At 40.6% G+C, this 23,069-nt stretch overlaps 1 protein-coding gene across 8 annotated transcripts in view; it reads right to left on the bottom strand.

The window, feature by feature from the left end:
- Nucleotides 1-1,138: 1,138 nt before the first annotated feature.
- RAP1GDS1 (Rap1 GTPase-GDP dissociation stimulator 1) overlaps nt 1,139-23,069 on the bottom strand; it is a 103,444-nt gene continuing 81,513 nt past the window's right edge. For all 8 annotated transcript variants that reach the window (XM_064449989.1, XM_064449993.1, XM_064449991.1 and 5 more), the window contains 10 exons: nt 19,768-19,896; nt 17,210-17,335; nt 13,512-13,655; nt 13,107-13,238; nt 12,573-12,707; nt 10,846-10,971; nt 9,716-9,855; nt 6,651-6,777; nt 5,157-5,285; nt 1,139-1,805 (listed from right to left, as the gene is read on the bottom strand). In XM_064449989.1, coding sequence (XP_064306059.1) covers nt 1,678-1,805; nt 5,157-5,285; nt 6,651-6,777; nt 9,716-9,855; nt 10,846-10,971; nt 12,573-12,707; nt 13,107-13,238; nt 13,512-13,655; nt 17,210-17,335; nt 19,768-19,896 — 1,316 coding nt within the window. In that variant the 3' untranslated portion in view covers nt 1,139-1,677. The remainder of the gene's footprint in view (nt 1,806-5,156; nt 5,286-6,650; nt 6,778-9,715; nt 9,856-10,845; nt 10,972-12,572; nt 12,708-13,106; nt 13,239-13,511; nt 13,656-17,209; nt 17,336-19,767; nt 19,897-23,069) is intronic.

Genomic DNA, 23,069 nt, shown 5'->3' with positions numbered 1-23,069 from the left:
ATTTGGTGTCCTGGTCTCTGTTCACAGCTCTACACTCTATCAGTGACTTTATTGCGCTATTAATGCCCAAATGTCTTTTGAATGTGATTTTTTTTTTTTGTAAGTAAGAAGCTGTTGAACAGTTCAGGATGAGAGGCTTTTTCTGTGTTTCTGGCACTGGATTAAATGGACGTGGAACCTCTCCTGTGTGAATGCTCCTGTAGCATCTCCTGGGTTTTGGTACGGTCCTGGAGCTTAAACTATTTGAGGCAAGTTTCTTTTCACACCCCACTTGTGTACATAATCCTTTTCCCATCCTGACTGGCATCTTCCCACTGCAGTGCCTGCGGCATAGCCAGTGGTTTCATGGAGCTGGGAAGTGAATTTGGGAGGGTCAAAAGCCATGGTTTTGCAACCAGGTGGCATGGGATTGCATGGCTTGGCCTCTGGGTTTGCCTCTTCAGCTGATAGATAAGAAGCCTGAAACTTGTGAGGCTGTGGCACTTCAACACTGGCAGTGCCGAGTTCACATCAAATTGCCTTAATCTTAATGATCTCTGTGCATTGTGGGCTCGATCAAGCTAGACAAGGGTATTGAACAGTCAAAAATAACATGCTGCCTTGCTGGAAACTGCTATCCCAGCTGCTCCCTGTTTTGCCAGAGCTGTCTGCTGGTTTGCTTGCTGGTGTGTTACAAACCTACGAAAGAGCAGCTGTGAGATGCTTAAACTGGCAATTACCCAACTCCTTTACCTAGGAAAGGAGAAAAAGGAAGACTCTTGCATGCTGCATTTCTCAATTGATGGGCTTCTGTTGAAGTTGCTGCAAGATATGCCTTTAAAAATCCATCTACAAAAAAACCCCCAACAAACAAAAACCCAATCCCAAGCAAGCCTGAGAGCGCTCTCACCCACATGGCTTTATGCAGTAAGGATTGTGTAGTGTATTCCTGTTAAAACGCGCAATTGTTAAACCACACAGTGCCTCTGTGTGAGCACACGCGGTGAAAGTGGTTGGAATTGTTTCCTTTGTGTTTGCTCAGCTGAAAGGCAGTGATTGCGTTGGGGCCAGAGCCAGGAACGAAAAGGGCTCCTCACCCGCGTGTGGTGGTGTGGTCGCGGCTTCTGCGCGTGAATACAAAAAGGGACAAACCACAGGATAAAGTGAGAGCACTGAAATTTTTATTTGTTACCTCTAGGTACCACGAGTTTGACATTAATAGGCAAGACCAGTGAATGAACAGCAGTACATTGCATTCAAACCCGAATCTCCAAAGCACCAAAAATGGAGCTAGATTTACTTCTTAATCCTATAGTCAGCACACTAGCCTGGACTTGCTGCATCTTGTATTGTCCCTAATTTAGTAGTACATTGTTATGCAGTTAGGGGGCGTGAGGAAAGAGTCATTGTGTAGTACCACTTCTACATCATCATAGGACTACAACATGCACATTCTACTATGTGGCCCAAGCAACAAGAATACAAGTAGAACAGTTACGGGCGGAGACAGGTTCATGTTAACACCACCTATGAATTTGTAGAAACCTTTTTGGATGGGTACCTACAGCAGTTCATCAATTTGTGTGGGGACGTTACACGCATGCACGAGTGATACAGTGGAAAACATAGCAGGAGTGGCAGCAGGACAGAGGACAAAGGTGAAATCTGTGATGGGATGCACTGGAAAGAAGACCTTCCTCAGCTTTCTACAGCAAGTCTCTGCTCTGTTAGCGAGGCCTGCTGGGCAACAGTTTTGTTCTCATGGCTGCGGAGTTTTGATACGACTTCTAGAAATGCCATGCTCTGCACTTCCTTTTGAAGAGGTTCTGGAAAAAGAAATAGTAAAAGAAACGGTGCTTTGTATGAGACGGGCAAAAGAATGGAAAAGCTTGGCGAGTATGGGAAACTTTTCTACTGAGCCCTGCACATGCAGGAGCACAAAAATGTGTGTGTACACGTAACCTCGTTATTTGCCTTTTTAATTGGTTTTGTGGATGGTGAGACAGCTCTCCGGGGCTGGGGGCACGCACAGTCTCCACAGACTTCAGGCAGAGATGGAGGAGGAAGCTGTTGCGTAGCCGTTGGGAAAACCCACCCGACTGCTGTCCAAAACAGATGCTTAGGAAGTGATTTTAGTGAAAATGTTTTTCTGCTCTATTCCTTAAACTAGCCTGACCAAGTGAGCTTGCCTTGAAAGGTTCACTATGTCATTCGTCTGTATCAAATCGGCACCAGTTGTTTGTGGGGGTGTGTGAAGTGGGTGAGATGAGACGGTCACTGTTAGCGCTCCGTCTACCGCTCAGCTCAAACACAACGCATGGCACATTGCTCAACATGGTGCCTGCGTACGCAGCGTTTGTTTGCCTTGGAACTGAGAGACACTGTTTCACAATTCCGATCCTGGATTGCACGGTACTTTGCACTAATAAGGAAAGGTTGGGAACAACCCATAAAGGTGAGCTTTTTTTTTTTAAACTTGATGAGTTTTCGCGAAGCCCGGTACTCTCGACATCTCCCAGCTGAGATCCAAAGCAGCTGGTTCTGTTTCGTGCCCTGTTCAGGCTGCTCTAGTGAACTCGTACTCAGCGCAAACATCTACGTACATATTTTTTGCTTCCCAGGTGCCACTGGGGGGCCTAATCCCTGAGCTTCCCAGGAGAAATCCCAGCCGTCTGTTTCAGATTACTAATGCTGCATGTTATGCACACTTACTTCTTTTTCTTTATAGCAAACGTAGACATTTGTTTCCCTTGCTACCTCCCTCCTTGTTCACAGGTTTTCAGTTTCCCAGCAGTTTAACCCTCACGCTGCTGTGCACCTGGGAACCCATACGTACAGAGCGGTGTCAGCGAAGCTGTTGGGGTGGTTATGCTGTGTAAGCACTTCCTGCTCTCTTTCTCCTGAGATATCGTCACGTTTAAGCGGGTGTTACTGAACTGAATTTCAGGAACTTACTGTGCTTTACAGTGGCTGAATACTTCTGCTTACCAGCCAGATTCCTGTGAGCCTGGAGACCCTCACACACAGAGGTGACTGTGCTAGCTATGAATGCTCTGCTTTTGTTGATTCTTTGTCACATGTAACCATTCTCCACTGTCCTCATTTTTCCCTCTTTCCATCTGTTCACTCAGTTGCAAGAGCAACTTCCAGACAGCAAAAATCACATGTAACCATGTACCTATTTACTGCTTAACACACAGCTGTTGGCAATATCAAGTTAAATGTGATGCCAGATAGCCTGTAACAAAGGATAGTTACAACAGCAGGCGCCGGAGGATTAAATTTACCAATAATTAAACCAGTGCAACGACTTCTAGTCTTTTATGGAACTATACTGGGGTCAATTACTTTAAAATGGCTCACAGATCTGTTTACAGTAGAATACAGAAACATACAGAAACAAACAAAAGTTAAAAGTTAATACCAGGGTTGCTCAGTTGTTCCTCTCATGTACTTGCTAATTTTACACAGGTCTGGTCATCAGGAAGCAGCGCTGAACACTGGGGTCAGCCATGTGCTGGGCCTTAACTTTACAGCTGCGTATTGCAGTAATGTGCTGCCTGTTCCCTGGGAGCCTGGGAGTAGGCTAAGCCGCCTTGTGTCTAGGCAAAGCTTAGAGTGCGGGGGCAGACTGAACTCTGCCAGTTGGATAACCCTAAAAAAAAAAAAAAAAGCCCTAAGAGAAGACTGTTCCTTACTCTGGTGGATTAGACAGACAGGTGTTGGACTTTAAATAACTCTGTCGATCTTGCAGGTGACAGGACTCAGGGAAGGAGAAAAGGCAAGTCTCAGGCAGAATTTCTGAGGATGGTTATTTTAGTTGGAAGCAGTGGGAATACACAGAAGAACATCACAGTGAGGCTGAGGGAGGACCTCTGCAGAAAGGCTCCTGCTCTAAAATGGATGGATAATCCCAAGCACAACATGGCTGTAGAAGGTTGTAACAACTAAATTACGTCTTAACATTGAAGTGAATGCTTACTGGGACTTACAGCAGACTTACACTTAGAGTAGGCATGGTGAACTCTCTTTAAGGGGGAAAAACGCGCATCTTTATTTACACAGACATTGTGCACTTAGCAATGATAACTTTTAATCAATTAAATTCAATTGCTGTAAACTCATCTCTGGAGAACCTTCACATGTCTCGCACTTGGCAAGTCGTGTGCAGACAGGCTCTGCGTTTCAACCGTTCTTAGTTGTCTGTAAATTTTGGAAACCTTTATGGAATGAAATTTGCTCTCCTTCCATGGAGTAAATCCTTCTTAAAGAACTGAATGAAAGAAATGTAGCCACTTCTTGAAACCTGAGCTGGAAATCCAATTTCCCCATAATACCTTGCTTTTCTCTTGTTTGTTGGTTTGTTTTTTGTTTGCCCCACACAGCTGGGAGTTCCAGTATCAAACCACAGCTTGCTACACTACCCTCAAAACAGGCTGACCTTTAGCAGAGGGTTTGCTCAAAGACTAGTCTTTAGTGTCCGGCGCTGACATGGGTTACAGCATGTCCTCCTCACCTTTCAAAGCAACCACGAACAGTTGCGCCTGGCAGGCAGAGCATGAGAGAGCTGCTGAGGGAAGGACTCCGCCTAGTGAGGTAAGTGTGAGGAGCCCTCCTAAAGCAGGATTACAGCCTATGTGTTGTACTAAGTACTCATTTGTGTGCACATGTGTCCTTGCAAATATTGCCTCTATTTTTTTTCCTACTGTTCTTGTAGGAATTTAAAACTACAAGTGAGGAGGCTCCTTGCAAAATTCACTAAACTTTACTTGACTAAGTTGACCAATAAAAAAAGCCATCGCACTCCAGTGACAGGGAATTTGCAGCGAAAGGTGAAAATAAAATTCTTGTTATCTGCATATTTGCAATGAGAGCCTGATACTGTACGGTTTTAAATGCCTTTCATTGCTTTCCTGTCAGCTGAAGTTTGAGCTAGCTGCATCCTGCAGAAGCTAGAGTCCAATTTCTGCAGTTGATATCCAAAACTGAGTTAACAGCCTCTCTCTTGACACTAAGTAAATGCTATAAATTGTCATAGTAGATCAAACCTCGTGTACATTGTGAACACAGGACCAGTCCCACAGTGCGTTTGCACACGTTGTATGTTCAAGCTAAAAGAGAGAACTAAGTTAAAATACATAAAGCTCTTGGGGAAGTAGCCCCTCCTGAATACTTACCAGATCCTATAAGGGCACAGATCAGCACCATGGAGTTGTATTTTATTTCTGGAGCGCTCCTGTCGTCTGAGAGCAGTCTGTGTAGAATCTGAACAAGCTGAGCATTTTCAAGATCCTTTTCAGCAGTGACTGAAATACAAGTGAAAATGTGTGAATCTGGAAGTGCCGCTTGCTTTGATGCTTCTCTGTGTTAGCCATTTACTGAAACGTGGATCTCTTGCCGTAGGGAAAGTTGTGCTGTGCTACGTAACTCATTGGCATAAAGCTGAAGCACGTATTAGATGGTATAATGACAGGAAACACAGCTTTTGCTATAAAAATGTAAAATAGCCGAACTGCTGGAAAGAAAAATCACAGAGTTCAGTGATAAAACCCAATCTTAAATGTGCGGCGAGCTGATGGAAAAGCCACCAGGGTTTCTAGTGATTTATGCCAACACCTGCAATATTTCAGCTTTCAAGGCTTCCACTGCCTGAATTTGCTTTTGGAAATTTTGTCCAAGTAAATACAGATGGCCTAATTCTTGATGCCACGGTAGAGGGAACTCAGGGTCCATTGCAAAGGCTGCGAAAAACTTTTCAAAATTGGAGTGAGAATTACTTCCTCTGGAGTTTTCTAAGAAACATTATATACCGAATTCAGGCTCGAAACCTTTAAATGTCTGAAGACAAGACTAAGAAGGGTTAGATGATTCATGTGAATAGGAACATTTTTCCTTGTAATTAAAACAATTCCCTGATGCACTGGCAATGATTTGGATGTTGAACATAGCATTCCTCTAGTACACAATGTCAAGAGATGAAACCGAGAGCAAAAATATGTCATGTTGCTCGTTTAGTTCATTACCTTAGTTAATAAGCAAGCAAATAGGATAAACAAAACCTCTGTTGGGCATTTACCTTTTTGTCTGTTAAGCTGAGGTACTATAACGGCAGGTCAAGACATGTAATCTCCTCTGCCTTCATATGGCAACGTTTGCACCTATTTCTTAATAAACTTAATAAAGATACTTAATAAAGAACTTAATAAAGATATTTGGGGGCATCATCCACCTCTGCCTGTATTCTCTAGCTCTCACTAATTAGGTAAGTGAAAGCTTTACTAAATCCCTCAAAAGGGGATTAACCAGTCCAGTATAGGAATGTAGTCAGGTCACGTAGTTGCCACTCTAAAGTATGATTTTTCTTAACTGTTAGCCCTTGGGCTTTACCCAAAATCTGAAAGTTATATTTGAAGGCCTTTCTAGATCACGTGATCCCCTACCAGCATGATGGAGCAGGCACTGTATTTCCAGCAATCTCCAATTTTCTGCGTAGCCTCATTGCCTGCCCGTGTCTGCAGGAACTGTCACGTATTTCTGTGCTACTGAACGGCAGGTGGAACGAGGAGGCTCTTCCTGCGTTGCAAAAGAAACTCGTACAACTCCCCCTCTACAACTTCTCTTGGACGCAGAGTGGAAAGAAAAGAGGTGGAGTTAACCGCTCGGATACTCACCTAACTCTAAAGCCGCTATTAGTGCCAGCGCAACAAGAGCTTCGTTTTGCATTATTACGTGTTCACTGGTTGCCATGGTTACTAAATGCTTGATGCCACCACTCTGTACAACGGTCCTAATTACATCCTAAAATAAATAACATAGAAATGAAAAAATTCGGCGTTGCATTGAAACTGGATTAGATGACAAAGTTATAATGGGTGCTGTGTTATCTTTGGGTAAGGATACTCGTTGGCTTTACGCACATATAATCACTTTATAGATAAATGTACATACACGCGGGTCTCATAATTGCGGAGTAATAGCAGATAATTTAAAGATAGGGCCCGTTAGACCAGGCCAGTTAACCACAACTGAGTTAAGACACGTGTAACTAACTCTCTTCTAGGTTATACTGTGTAGCTCAAGTTCTCGTGGTGTGCCTTCGGTTGCCTAACAGTGAGTCCCCTCTGTTGTGTTTGAGCTCAGCTGGTGTTCAGAGATGACTGGTCTTCCCCTCCTCATGTTGTGAAGTTCAGAGCAGGTTATCAAAAGCACCCAACAAACCGTATCTTTGGGATAAGAAGACAGAAGAATATAGTTTTAATAAAGTTATCAAATCCTTTCTCTCTCTCCATGGATTTTGAGTTTCTTCAAAATGTTCAGAAAGGTGAGACCACAAACGTTACACCTTACTATGTAACAGAAACGGTGTACTTGAAAATGCTGACTGGGTGAAATGGCTTTGAAGCAGTTTAAAAATACACAGCTGGGATTCTGTTTTCAAGTCCCAAATTTGATCCAACTTAGATACGTAACAAAGGATGAACCAAGACTTCTGGTCTTTGATTACTTGTTAATTATAATTTTAAAAGTGAGTTTGCACCTAATGTTTTCACCATTATGTCCCATGACTAGCTGCAAAATGTTTGCCTGAAAATCAGGTAACTTGGCACACCAAAGGCAAATTGTTCAAGGAAACGTGGTTTGGTTTATATTATTGTTTTGTTCTGTGGGTGCACAAAGTTTTGAAATAACTATTATTTCCTGAAATAAGAATCTGATTTCAGTTTTTTCATCAACACGTTGAATTTCCATTTAAAGCACACATCCCTTTCTAACTCCATCCACAAGCCAAAACTCATTAACTGAGATGTGTTCAGAATGAGCTGTGTTCCGGTGCTTGCACAGGCTAGGCAGTGACATTCTTTATGCAAGGAAACAGACACAAGATGATCATAATCCTTGAAAACTGAAATATTTTTAGAAAATCATACTGGAGATGCTAGTGGCACAAGTCATAGCCTAATTACTCAAGAATTTCACATTTAAAACCTATTTTTTCTGAATTACATAATGTATGCAGGCATGTAAGTATTTTTATATTTTTCCTTACTTGCAATGACGTGTTTTATTATTTGTGATTTTTCTGGTGGAACTCCAAAGCAGTTTTGAGGCTTCATGGAATAATCTGGGAACTGCTAATTTCTATTTGAATTGGTGTAGAATTTTGGCTATATGAAGCCTTGGGAATCAATCAGCCCCTTTTGACGTCAAAATTTTTTATTTTGTAGGTGAACGTCACCCTCCAAAAGGCAGTACCAAACAGACCGGAGATGACAGCAGCCAGGTTTGTTTAGTGCTAGTATGGCTTAACTCACAAGCACCTACTCCATCGTTTAGAATGAGACATATTCTAAACTACTGTCACCTTTGTAAATATTACCCCACATACTTTAAAATTAAAAACTGCATTCAAATCTAATGTGCTGTGAAGAATCATACAGTTGTACTCGTATTCAAACCTAGAGGGCAGTAAAAGCATTAAAATCCCACCCTCTCAGCTCCGTTTTCCTCTTCAAGTTTCCTTTGAGTGCATAAATGACACTTGTTCATTTGTGATAATTGTTAACTTCTGTACTAATCTGTTTGACGCCATCACAGATGTGCCTGTATTTAGGACTGAATTCTGTTTTCCTGTAGAGAGTATTGATAAACACTTGCGTCTGTGGTGGCGTATGCTGTCTACACATGTATCTTGTGGACTGGGGGGGGTCGTAGAAAAAATGAGAACTCTGGGGAAAAAAATGAAACCTGATCAGTTTTAGAGGCTAAAAATAAAACGGAGAAAGGGCATTAGAAAGAGACAGTAATATCAGAAATCAGCGAAGATTTAAATCTATGGAAATCCTGTTGATTTGTTTTGGAGCGGCTCGGTATAGATCAGGTCCACAATGTTTTTCACTTCTCAAATGCCATGCATGAATGAAGAGGTCACTGTTAAAGCCTGAGTTGTCCAAATCACACTTGCTATTTAAGCTCCGTCATGCAGCCTGTGTTCATATCAGAGACCACACTAACTGAAGTCTGAGCCTGAAATAGCTTGTTGCCAGAGGAGATATTTTTGTCCCTTCTATGGCCATGTTTTGCCTAATCCTCTCTTGAGCAAGGACTGTGGACTTGGACTGCTTATGTAAAGGTATTTGATGCAAAGGTGACAGGAGGGACAGAACTCCTCTGTCCCACAGTTTCTCTTGATGTCATTTCTTTTGCCACACATAAGCAAGCTTCTGTTAGAATTTGGAATTAATGGATCATTAGAAATGATCATTTGAATCTTAAAACTCTGAAATATGCTATGTGAAGAGCAGGGGACAGACTATTTCTAGATCTCAATCTTACATAAATATATAGGCAAGATCAGAACAACTGAGAATCGTAACAATGATTCTTCATATATAGTGTCATTAAAATACAGAAAATACGGCACGCTGAACTTCTGAGAGTTACAATCCAAATGAAAATGAGGCAATACTTACCCACGTGAATCCTAACAGTGTTCCTTCAACTGGCCTGCCACCCTGAAATTGCTTTGCTTCGTTTCAATTTATTTTTTTAACTACGTAGTTCCAGCGCGCAGTTAAACCTGTTGCTTGCGTCTGACCGGCAGGTCCCAGAGGCAGAGGAGATGTAACACAGGAATTAGCTAGCCTGGCTCTCTAAAAGGATTGCATACAGGAGGCCTCGGCTACCAATACTAAGCACAGACGTTTTTACAAGCCAACGTTTTTCACCATTAACTTACTTTTGATTTGCTGTGTCGTATAAGTGCGGAAAGTAGTCTGTTGGACTCTCCCATCACACCTGCGTGATCCTTGGCTTCGCACCACTCCACCAACCGTTCCACCAGTTTTACGTTTTTGCCCAGCTGCTCAGCTGCTTCTGCTACATGATGCCGGAGCCAACAACACAACAAAAAAGTTGTCACATTTTTTAAGCAAGTGCTAGAAAAATAGGCTGGAAGTTACTGACTAGAAGAGGTTGTTATGTAGAACTTTGCTAGCTTGCATTAACAGTGGGAAAAGTCTAGGCTGCATGGAAGAAAGTAAAGCCAGTCAAAATGGAAACAATACAGAGAAACATTCATAATCTGGTTTTTGAAAACACCTTATCAGCCCCGTTGATGAGGCCTGTGCATTCATTAACAGTAGGGAAAACACAGGCGATGTCGCACTCCCAGGTGAGCTAGCTCAAAAACTTAAAATCAGAAGGGACCGCTGCCAGAAGGGGAGCACTGTGGTCAGCTAGATTAGCTTTTCTAGACTGTAAGTCATGTAAGTGTCTTCAATGAATTTCTCTTTCAATAGCTTTGCTAGAACTAGAATGGATCTTTTGAAAAAAAAAAACAACAAACCAACCTGCAGGACTGGGTCAAAAATAAACACTTGGCTAATTTATCTCATTAACTACTTTTGTTTTTTAACAGACTTTGATTTTACAAATCCTCATCCTGGAACAAGCTTAAACTAGAAGGTGCTTGTTCATTTTGAAATTGCAGTTTATCAATTAAGCAGCGCGTTAGCCAGTTCCAAGGAGCCGGGAACAGCCAGGAAATGCAGTAAGTGAGCAGCAAAACAGGAGTGGTAGCTTAAAACACTCACGCCTCAATACATACTCGTAATGTGACAGTGTAGGAGAGTTCTGAAGTACAAGAGTAAACAAGCATTTGACACCTATTCTGAGGGTCCCTGGTAGTCAATTTAGTTCTGAAAAAAAAATCAACCCACATTCCTCTCCCTCTGCATATGTATTACATTCCAAGGCTTCAGGAATAAAATTTTAAAACCCCCTTTCCTTCCCTCTTGTAAGAATCTTGGCAGCATATCACAGACTGAACCAAAGAGAATCACTTAACATGGAGAAGCTTATTTTTACCTTGTGCATCTATTAACATTCTTAATGTTCCCAGCAGCTTGAATTGAACAGGGGGCATCTCCGATCTGAGAAATTTCAATACCGCTTCTGCAACACCAGCTGATAGCATCTTAGCCTTATTTACAACTGCATGAATAAAGAACAGGAATGATCTGAAGAACATTTCTGGAAGATGCCGTTAATTTCTAAGACAGTCTTGGAGCACATTTTCAGACACAGTTTGAAAAATAGCTTGTGAACACAGACTTCAGGAACCTGAGTGTGTGCTGACAATACTGCACTGTGGAAAAATGTCACGGTTGCTAAGACACAGGTGTGAAATTAAGTGCTTTTTCCTAGCATGCACATTCAGTTTCCAGTGTTGACCCTGAACATAAACTGAAGGCTCGACTTCTCCCCCTTGGTCTAGGAAAGGCATTTTCCACAAAATGCATGAAGCAGAAGCTCAGGCTAGTACTTGAACCCCAAAATATGAGGAAACTTCCCCGATTCCTAACATCATTCTATTTCACACAGGCAAAGGAACTAAAGCAGCTAATCAGCAGAATAACCTCTTACCTGGTTCCAATACTTTACTAATATAATACTGTATGTACTAACATAAACAACACTGGCCCGACATGTCTGGAGCCTGTAGTTGTTGTACTGCCCCCCCCCTTTCGTCCCTGCCACTAGTCTAAGTTCTCCAGTTTCATGGAGCTCTCTGAAATATATGCAAGGTGCAAACTTGGTCCAATATTGTTCTTAGAAAAAGTACTTACTTCACATTCAGAGTAGCATTTAACAAGCAGTTCATCACTGAGGCCAGTTATTTCTTGCTAATTTTTCTATAACAATATATGTTAAATCTTATGTAGGTCTCTGGCAGGCATCCCTGAGCACAGGCTAGAGGGAAACTTGCTGACTGATGGAAGCTAACGGAATTACTCACCTGAGTAAAAGCAAGCAAATGGCATACCATTAAAGCTGCAAGGGTTTAGTTATGTGTGCATGATCATTTTGAGCAAGTTATTGTTTGTCAAAACTGAAAAGAGTAAAATAAGGCTAAATGGATGAAAGACTTATTTTTGGCTTGGTATGAGAAAGCGTACACAAGTATTACAGACTTGCTTTGTTTTTATGTGCATGTGCTCTGCCCTTATGCCGGGGTAATCAAAACTCATGCAAATTAAGTTATTAAAAATGAGAAAATTAGCATTCAGTTCATTGCCTACAAACAGCACCTAATTGCAGTAGGCTGGCTATTCTAACAGTCTATCTGTAGCTCTAATTTGTGAGTTGTCAAAGCCAGAGGAGGTTACAGTAAGATGCAGAGTTTCAACAAAGTGGGTGCTGCTCTCTGGTGGGGATTCTCAGCTGTAAGAGAGATCCCAAATGAAACAAACAAAAAAAGAAAATGCAGTGCTCTGGACAGAAAGGATTGAGAAATTTTATCCGAGGCTGCCTCAGCTCCCCGCCTGTTACAAAGCTGTCCCTTCCTTGGTGGGAAATGATACTGTGGGATCAAAGTGGCAAATGATGGTTAATAGGCCTGTGATGTATTTAAAACGGCTGGTCACAACTGCTGTGCGAAAGACATAAAAGTGATGATGGGCCTGAAGGAAAAGCAGCAGTGTGACCTGCCTCTAGGCCTGTCAGTCAGTTCTCCCACCCTCATCCCCTGGCAGGGTGCAGTGGGAGAACAGGATTTCACCCTTGGGTAATCCGCAATGCAAAGTGACGCTTACCAGGAATAGCCAGGTTTCTGAGAGCACTCAGTGCAGCGTGCTGCACGGTTACGTTTCCATCCTCCACATGTCTGTCTAGCAGATCCATCAGCTTTTGAACTATGCCATTATCCACCATATGGATGCAGTTTCCGTCTGTGTGAGATGAGACAAGTCACTTGTGGATGGAAAATTATTACTAAGATTTTTACAAGAGCTTTTTAAGAATAGAAGGATTATTTCCTTGCTCTTTTTTAGCTTTTATTGTTGAGAATTTGACCACCACCATCAATGGGAGTTGCAGTGCTCCTGACGAATTTAGAAGAGTGATATAAGAAACACTGAAGGAGTCACAAAGCCCCTGTATCTCTCTACAAATGTGAGACAGTTTTTTTTAAAGTAGGCTTAATGCTTTTCAGAACTGTGAAGTATAAAACTACTGATGCTGCTGTATAGCTCAATACCACGTATGCAGTTTCTGTTTGTAGCTGTACAGGCAGAGCATGATAGAATGGCACAGATAAATTAATATAAATTATTATGGTATATTCTTACCATTTCTAGCAAAATTTGCAATAGCCAATGCTCCTGCAAGCTGTAGCTGATGGCTATTCGAAGGAATCCATGAAAGTACTCTTTGGAACACGCTGCCTTTTCCTCCTTCAAATAACTTTTGCATGGATTCATCTGGGGTAAAAAGCATAGACAGTCAGCAAGCCAAAGAAGTGTGTGTTAGGGAAAATTCTTCTCTTTATATCTGTAAAGCTCTGCTGGCTTCACTACACTTAATCCAGTCCTGCAATGGGATGAGGGACAAAATCTGACCCATAAAATGTTAACTGGCAGGTAGAAGGTCCTCTAGGTTAATTAGAAAAATGATAAATAGTAAAATTCTGCAGCCAAATGACATTACAGGTATCTTCTCTTGCTTTGCAGAAAGTAGTGTCACGCTGTACTTACCTCCAAGCAATAATAAAACCATAAGATCAGAAGCTGTTTTAAGCTCTGCAATATCATCCTCTTTGTCACTGTCCACAGTCTTCTGGACGATCTCAAGTAAGCACTCCACCAAGCCTGCTTCAACCAGCTGCAGTTTAATGACATCTAAAGAATAGCATGGATAACAGAGTCAGAACCATGGTTTTAAATACATCTATTGTATACACAGAGAGGACAGACTGGGGTGGAAAAAAGTAGTGATGTCAATGGTTTTGCTGACAGCTTGTGTAGGTAAAACTGAATTTTAAAAATTTTATATTCTCAGGGCCAACTTCTGTTACTATTCATCTACCAGGTGCTCCCCTGGCTCTGGATTGCCTTCAGAGCACAACTATGTGCTGAAGCTGCATGGAGCTGCTCTTCACTTCTCAACAATGAGGATATTTCTCTGCAGTAAACTTCTGGCATCTCAGTCATCACGCAGCCGACTCATGACTGTGCTGTGTTTGGGCTTTCCAAAGACGACTGCCTGTGCTGCAGAACAAACTTAGGATTTCTTCATCTACGTTACGTACAGAAGAGCTACTGACTTCATGGAGACATGCAAGTATAAAACGTAGAACTTCTTGATGAAATCTCAGAGCAAGTAATTACCCATTCCTTTTAGCTGAGCCATGATCTCTGCCATTCATTGAAAGGGCTGCAGGAGAAGTACAGTAAAGCCAAATCCAAAAGGCTGGGTTGGGAGAGAAATTTGTTGAGATTGAAGAAAAGCTGGAAACTGGTGAGGCAAACTAATTTCTTTGTTGTCATTGGTAACAAGGCTCAACAGAGAAGGCGATAAACATGTTCTCATGTGGTGAAATAGGACTTGGGAGCAATATTTTTTCTGTTGTATCTACGACACAACCGTAACAGATTATTTTTTTCTCCCTGTGAACTTGGAACTGGGAAGCTCCTTTACATGCCAAAACTCCCTTTCTGTTAGGTGGGAATAGCAGGTCATCTGATGCTGTTTTATGTTTTTTGTTAGGTGAAAGTGATTGTGGTAGTTTTTATATGCTGATTTTAGAAAGCACAGTCACAAACCTCTGCAGAAATGTGCAATCAAATGGATTTCTCTTAGCTTTCTGCATGAAATGGTGTTTTAACAATAAGGCCATCACCTGTTGTGATGGGTTATCCGCTGGATTTAACTCCATTCACCACAACTCTATGGGCCCGGCAATCCAGCCAATTTTTTACCCAGTGAAGAGTATACCTCTCCAAGCCATGAGGAGCCAGTTTGTCCAGGAGAATGCTGGGGGAAATGGTGTCAAAGGCTTTACTAAAGTCTAGGTAGACAACATCCACAGCCTTCCCCTCATCACCTTGTCATAGAAAGAGGTCAGGTTAGTCAAGCAGGACCTGCCTTTCATAAACCCACGGTGACTAGGCCTGATCACCTGGTTGTCCTGTAGGTGATGCGTGATGGCATTCAAGATTATCTGCTCCATAACCTTCCCCAGCACTGAGGTCAGAATGACAGGCCTGTAGTTCCCCAGATCCTCCTTCTGGCCCTTCTTGTAGATGGGCATCACGTTTGCTACTCTCCAGTCAACTGGGAGATCCCTGGTTAGCCAGGACTGCTGATAAAGGATTGAAGGTGGCTTGGTGAGCACTTCTGCCAGCTCCCTCAGTACTCTTGTGTGGGTCCCATCCGGTCCCATAGACTTGTGTGTGTCCAGGTGGTGTAGCAGGTCTCTAACTATTTCCCCTTGGATTACGGGGGCTTTGTTCTGGTCCCCAGCCCGGTCTTCCAGCTCAGGGGGCTGGGTACCCAGAGAACAACTGGTCTTCCTATTAAAGACTGAGGCAAAGGAGGCATTAAGTACCTCAGTGTTTTCCTCCCCCTTTGGCACTGTTTCCCCCCACACTGAATAAAGAATGGAGATTGTCCTTAGCCCTCCTTTGTTGCTAATAAATTTAGAGAAACTTTTTTTACACTATATACTATAGTATACTATGTATATTTGTAAACTACATTTTCATATAGTTTGAAAGTGCCAGTTTGGTGAGGAGTGTTCTGCCTTTGGTGAAGGATGTGACTGACTCTGTTTCTTGTTGCCACTAGGCTTTTTGCCTGAGTGAAATTAATTTTTCCTGTAAGAGCATCTGACCTTCTTGTGAACTTTGTTAAGGAATGCAAAATATCCAGCTGGGATTTAAATAGGTACTTTTGCACTGAGGTAGTTTAAAAAATAGAGTTTCCTTAGTTACAGAATACTGAGTTGCAGGTGTGCTATGATTTAAGATATAAATTGCTACACCAGTGTCCTTAATAACAAAACAAAATCTCAGAAAACCCCAACCACCAAAACGCAGACTCAGCAAATATTTTGTTTAGATGTTTTTGCCTGCTGACCTATTGCTAATTATCTACAATCAAAAAGCACCTAAACAGTATCAGCACAGCGAAATCAAATATTTAACCAGAGTGGAAGAGTTCAGCTGACTACCTCATAACATGCAAGCACCTGAATTATATTTGGCAGCAGTAAACTTACCTTACCAAATTTTATTGTGAATATAAAACATAGTCTAAGAAAAATTAAGCATTTGAACTGAAATATGTCAAAGTTGCAAAAGGTTAGACCCAATTCTGTGTCAGTCACTGAGGATGGAGCTATCAACTAATATACTAATATAACTATTATATAACATATATATATTATAACTATAATCAACTCGTAACTATTAGTTATTATGTGACAAATTAATATATTTTGGCAAAATGTGTTTTTAGAACTGAAAAAAGGAGTCCTGTTTTTACATACCCCCTAAAAGACAAAATAACTTTTTAAATAGAAGTCTGTACAACAGAGTAGGATAAAACATAGATCTTTAGAGTTTACAAGTCTGTCTAATAATTTATTCCATTCAAACAAGCTTTAATGCTGAGGTGATTAAAACAAGGTTATAGAGCCATCAAATACTGTGATGTCTTCTATACTCGGAACTGATTCCCACTTCAGTCCAGCTCCACCTGTTAACTCATTTCCTCATTTCCCTTTAGGGCAGATGGTAGATTATACAAACCACCCAGAATTCATTTGGGAGGAACCTGCTGGAGCGGTGATCAGGCACACATCACCTCCTGCCCTGGCTTGAGCAATGAATGAAACTCAAGTCTCCTGGGGCTACCATAATATATGCCACCAAACACCCAAATTAAATTGATGTGATCTCTCAATGAACAGTAGGGGTAGAGCATCCAGCTCTCAGCTCTGCAATTAACAAGCCTCTTGCAAAAGTATGTCCCTAGGAAATGGAACTGCCAGAGGTTCTGTGATCCCAGGAAATGACACAATGACTGATGTCCTGGTGCTGTAATGGACTACGAGTGCTTGAGCCAGCGTTTTGCAGACAGATGTTGTAAAGCCCTCTAAAAAGCATCTCTTGATATTCCCACTGCAGGTACAGGGAATAAAATACAACATAATCATATACAAATTGAATTAGCATCAACAATTTGTTGCCTCCTGTAATATGTTCAGACAATTAAGACCTATTCACATCATATGAAACTGTCATCACAAGATCAACCATGGTGGCTTATGAGCGAGGCAGCCACTTACTCTGCATTTAGTCTCTGAAAAAGACACTGATATACCAAAATACGTGTAAAGGTATGAATAAAAAATAGTGTAAGGTAAAAAAAAAAAAAATCAAATTGTCACCGTTTTCTGCCAGGGGAGCCAAAACTTCAAAAATCATCTCTTTTTTATCATGCTCTATTTGCTTCTTGAACAGTTTCACAAGCTCTTCAGCGATGTTTGTGTAGGCAAACTGCTCTTTACTTGACTCTGTGAAGCAAAAGGAAAAATTCAGGATCAAGTAAACAAACCACATCAAAAGGTAGGACAATTTTTTTTCTCTTTATTACGAGATCTATTCAGTAAGATGACTAATAGTGCTCTTCACAGACAAGAACAATAGACTCGTGCTTGTCACTAAAAGAAAAGAAAAATGTCTAACAATTTACGGAAAATGTACTGACCTGAAATAATTATGATTAAGGCTGTTAAAAATATATAAATATATGATCGAGGCTGTTGGGTCTGTTTCTGCCCAATGGAATGTAAAGGTAGCTATAGAAATGGTAACATCACAAAAATACATATTAAGTCTTTGATTTCCCTCAGATTACGAAGACGACTAACAGATTATATACTGCATTTTCTATGGCAGACATGAAGGGTTGTATTGGATGCTTTAAAATTTACATGGTTTCACGATGGTGACATTTCCTTTGAAACCTGTGCGTGGCTGTTGCAGGGTCATTTCACACTGCCCAGATAGCATACAGCAGCTTTACAGATTTGCTACCAGGAGGGTAGCCAGCAGATAGCGGTTCTTCAAGTGTAGATTCAACAAAAGCATCTCTTACTCCATTGCCTGTATCTTATTCCTCCTCACTGGCAGTATTACAGGGGATGCACGTGGTAGGGCTGGTGTTCTGCATTCTCCAGTTGCCACCTCCTGAGGGCTGTCTGTAGTTAGAAAATCTTCCAGCACCTTTCCTACTGCTCTAATGGATGGTTAGCAATTATTTTAATGTAGAATTGACCCCAAGGACCGGGGAAAAGCATCAGCTGCAGACCTAGACCCTTTTGTACACATCCCATTATTGTTTTATCTCAGTACACATGACTGCATAGTATATTCTAAGTGGATTTTTGACCTTTCCAGTATTTTTAAAAGCAGAACCATCACTCTCTCTATTGGGTTTTTGCCCTGCTTTGACACAAAATAAGAGTTTTGTATAATGCTTCTCAAGGGAGCTGTGGAATTCAGCTATCTCTTAAGTGATGAAAAATGACAACCTGACAATAAAATTCCCTTAAGTTGCAGGCAAAAATAAAATATTACAGTTACAAGGTGACTGACTATGCTATTCCTTAAGGGAGATTAAAGTATTGCAAGCTAAATTAATTTGGTGCCAATCTTAAAGAACGAGTATCTTTTCAGCATCTGGGAACAGGATGGGAAGCAGCTGCTCTTACGCTTCTTTCTCATGGTTCTTATTATTCAACTGGCCATGCTGGATCTTTCCAAAGAGGGAAAGGAAGTGTAGTTCTCAATGAAGATTCCATTTATTATATAATATACTTATATATTATATAGTACTAAAACTATTATACTGGTTTTAGTCATATTTTAGCACTAGGACTTCCAGTATATGACTTGCATTATACTTCCTGCTGTGCAGACACAACACAGAGTGCCCGTCTTGAAGATCTCTGATCTATTCATTTCTTTAGTGCTGTTTTGATGGTTCTTTCCCTGGTTTAGTTAAGTAGACTTGTCTGCTATAAGCAAAGGCATTATGTGTGTGATCAGACTACACTAGATAACATGATTTCTCTCTGGCCTTGGTATCTATGAATTTAGGACAGCTGTGAATTACTTCAGGTCACCAAATAGTACAAACTCACAGATATATTTTTCATATTTTGAACTAAGTCTTCTCAGAAATATAGGATGATATCATAACTGCTATATTAGTGTACTCCAGTGCAAAAAAACTCAAAAGACTAATATTTCTCTGAATAGGTTGGCAGAACAAGAACAGCAGTTTAAATCACAAGTGATAATAAAACATGGGCCCATACAACCTGTTGGGTTACACTTTGTGGAATACCCATGAAACGTAATCCACTTGCAAAGACATTGAATCAAAGCAGGACCACAAACTTCAATTTAAATGAAGTTGTAACTAAACCTGCTAAAAATAACATCTACAACTTAGTAGTGTTCATGGGTTATACATGTAAGTATTTACTCTAGAACATGTTAAAACTCCACACCTAGAAGAACTTTGTATAGGCAGATTTATGAACTGTGCCTGCCTCAGTTTCATTCAGAGATTGCCATGAGCCAAATTTAATCCCAACATAACTTTGTGGAGCTACACCAGGATACATTATTTATAATATTAATAAATAATTCACAGTAAGTAGCAGCATTCAGGAAATACTATTTAGGTGATTTAAAATGTGCGTAGTTGCACTGAAGAACGTTAACATAAAATGTAAGGTTGTACTAAGTACCAGTTACTAAAAGGGAAAAAAAGAGACAACTATAGGTTTTGGAGACAATAAGCAGAAATTGCTTGCTTTGAATTTTGAGTGTACCAAAAGTAATGGAATAAGCATCAGTGCAAGGCTTTTGTTAGTCTTGAGATTTAACTTTACAAAAACTGGATGTAAATTGGAGATTAATATTGTGGACTTACCAAGTTCTGCTAAGTTGCCAAATGCAACAAGGCACATCTCTGTCAGAGCCGCGTTTTGGCAATGAATACCCAACAATTTCACTAAGGTAGGAATAACACCCATATTGATAAGCTGTGACTGCAGGGTATCTACATAAAAAGAAAGTACAACAGTCAGTTAGCATTTCTGTTCGTAGTACTATTCTTTAAACCAAAAAAGCATTTCTGACACAGAGCAAACTTCTAGGCTAAGCAACAACGTTAAAATATCTGTCTCCTCTACTCTCCTACACTAGGATCTGGTCCAGACTTGAGATATGGACTCATAATTCCCTCTGCCCCTGGCAATGGGACGTATTCCCAGAAATATTCCCTCCTGATGTGGTCATAGGATATAGTGGATTACACAGCTACTGATAATTTTGTGGTTATCAGGTTCCTAATACATGTTGGGTTTGATTCTGAGCTCACTGAGACTAGCTGACTGAAATCAAACACAACTACATCAGTGAAATAATTATTTGTCTGAGAGCATGTTCCTATATACTGTTTTCCCTTAAAGATTAAAACTGGAAAATTAAAATTAGAATGAATATAAACTGGCACTGAAATAAACATGAGAAGTCTTATAAACACAGGAAGTCACAATGTAGATTATGAGGAGCTTGAGAAAAAAGAAAGTTTAATAAAGACAAAAAAATGGAAGGTTTAAGAAAAGTCCTTAGAAGCCATTCTGATAATTTCTTGCATAGGATGAAAGTTTATAGTATTTACAAGTAAGAAAGTTATTGCTCCTAGATGTCTGCAAATAGAAAGATGCTTTGATGGTTAGGCAGAAACATGGTTGTTTTAAAGGATTATTTATAACGATATTTCTCTTACACATTTTACCTATAACATAGTAAAGAAGAAAAACATTGTTTCACAGTTGAGTAGAATGAAGCAGACATGAACACACCAGATGTTGTTTAGTAATTTTCCTAAGCATCTTTTTTCCTTTGTTTCTAAGCACTTTAACTACGTTGAAATTTTACAGGCTCAGAAGAAAAGGATCCAAAGCCCAGTGAATTCAAGAGACTTGTTATTAATTCATTTAGTTTTGGGTCAAGATGTACAGGGGAATTCTCTTTTTTTTTTTTTTTAATGAATTTATTCTGAGCAACTGAAATCAGTTGGAGTTTTTATATCTGTGGAGTCAGAGCTACAAAAATTGCAGATTTTTACAGGGGGATAAAAACATATCACAACTGAAGTCTGGCAAATTTAGTATCATCTCATGCTCTCGGAAAACTCTTTGCCTTCAAGATTCTGCCAAGCACGTTTGAAATTTTCATGTAATAAAAAATATGAAAAGAATCTGGAATGTTTAGTTCATTTATACTCAGAGTAAAATACTTCCATAATGATTATCAATTTGGTACACTACGTAAATGGCATGGTTATTGGGGGATGAGCAGGAATCCTTATGGCTTGACATCTTTAATAAAACTGTATTACTTACCAGTAACTGAATTTCCCTTTTTTTGGGGGGGAAGGTTACCTCTTCCACAAATTCCGCAGTCTTTAGAGAAATTTATGAGATCGCCATGTCAGACATCAAAGAGCTGTTGAAGTTGTCAAATTTCAGGTAAGTACAAATTGCGCTAGCGCATGCATTGAATGCCATTTTACCTCTGGCAGATGTGTGAGTCACTACTATGCCCTCCTACTTCATTCCAAACTGACTGTAAAAATCTATCTCTGAATAGGAAAACTGGGGAGGGGGGAGCTGGAATGGCTCTGTGGAGAAAATGATGGCGTAGGAGAACTCAAGTTACTGGTAAATAATCTGGTTTTGTCCTTGGTTTGTGATTGTCCCCTGCAGACACTTAAAAATTCCGAAGGAAAAATGGTAGTCATGGAGAGTAGGAGAACAAAGACACAAACCACAGATGCCATAGAAAATTATGTGGAAAGAAATTGCTTTGTTACTAGACTATGCTTTTAGTCACTCTAAAATCACTTTATCCAACCATAATGGACAGAGAGACAACTAATCTCTATGGGCTTAATTTGGCAAAGTGTTCTCACGTCAGAAACATTAACCCTCTATTTTGAGCAGGGCTTTTTTCCTGCTGTCTCTTTCTTAATACAAAATACATAAAAAGTGAGGAGGAGAAGACAAGTGGAAAAAGGGAAACTATATCTATCTGAAAGGAAACAGGAATCTTAAGAGCCAAATAGAAGGATATATTGTTCAAGAGAGCACGGAGTGCACTGATTAAAGGGCCTCTAGAATTCCCAATTAGGAAAAAAGGAAAAACAAAATATACCAAGACAGAACAAATGTACTGCGTCGAAAGCTAGGTATGATACCTGATTCCATACCAGTCTCATTTTCCTGGAGTAGAAGGACGGCACCTGAGCACAGGAATGGTCTACAGTGATAGGAATCACAAGAATTGCCAGTAAGGTAAATATTGATGCCTAACCACAGTATGCAAAAGGATAAATTTTCTCCTCTGCCAAAGACAGGACAACTCTGTGAGTCACAAAGCTGCATAGGAGGCAAAACCTTTGAAAATAAAAGGCTGCCAGCAGCTATTTGCTATGTTTATACTTAAGCCTGGGCTTGCCGTGCAGATTCTTGTTATTTACATCGGTCATTACCACCAATAGTGACCACCATAGGAGGTTCTTTCTCTAGTAAATACAACAGCAAAGTCTATTAAGAAGACATTTAAGAGAAAAGTATTAGGCTTCTCACTGGTATGGAGGCCTACAGCACTTTTTGGTTCAGAGAAATTAAAAACATCTAAGTGGTTCAGCCTTAGCTGAAGGGACTGAGCTACCTACCCTCAGGCTGGGCAACCTAAAACCTGAAGACTGCAGACCGCGTAACTTGGAATAACTGCAGATGTTGGCTTTTCATTGCAGGAAGTGTTAAGGCCCTACTAGAGCAGGAGAGAAATTCAGGGGACACATGCATCCATCCTACAAGCAGTGTTGCCTGACACAGGACTAAAGTGAGCCATGAAGCCAGGCAGCATCATGTCTCAGGATGAAACAGCATTTCTGTCAGCTTCCTAAGCAGCACTTTATGCACAGTGAGCAGGAAACATGGAAAACTGAATGCCTGAATTTATGACTTAAAGCCACAAAAGAGATTCTTTTAAAGTTTACACTGCTATCACATGTTGCACTAGTAAGACATCTGTGTTCTCTTGGGGTGAAACGCACTGACAGTGATGCTGTACAGATGCATATACAGGTAGATAAAAGGCAATCAATACATGCGCCAGCACAAAGAATTACCTACCTAAAACTTGAATTTCAATGGCTCC

The sequence above is a fragment of the Phalacrocorax carbo genome, chromosome 4 (genome assembly GCF_963921805.1).
Source record: "Phalacrocorax carbo chromosome 4, bPhaCar2.1, whole genome shotgun sequence".
Taxonomy (NCBI): domain Eukaryota; kingdom Metazoa; phylum Chordata; class Aves; order Suliformes; family Phalacrocoracidae; genus Phalacrocorax; species Phalacrocorax carbo.
The sequence above is the reverse complement of the archived record's forward strand: the minus strand, read 5'-3'. Positions and strand labels throughout refer to the sequence as shown.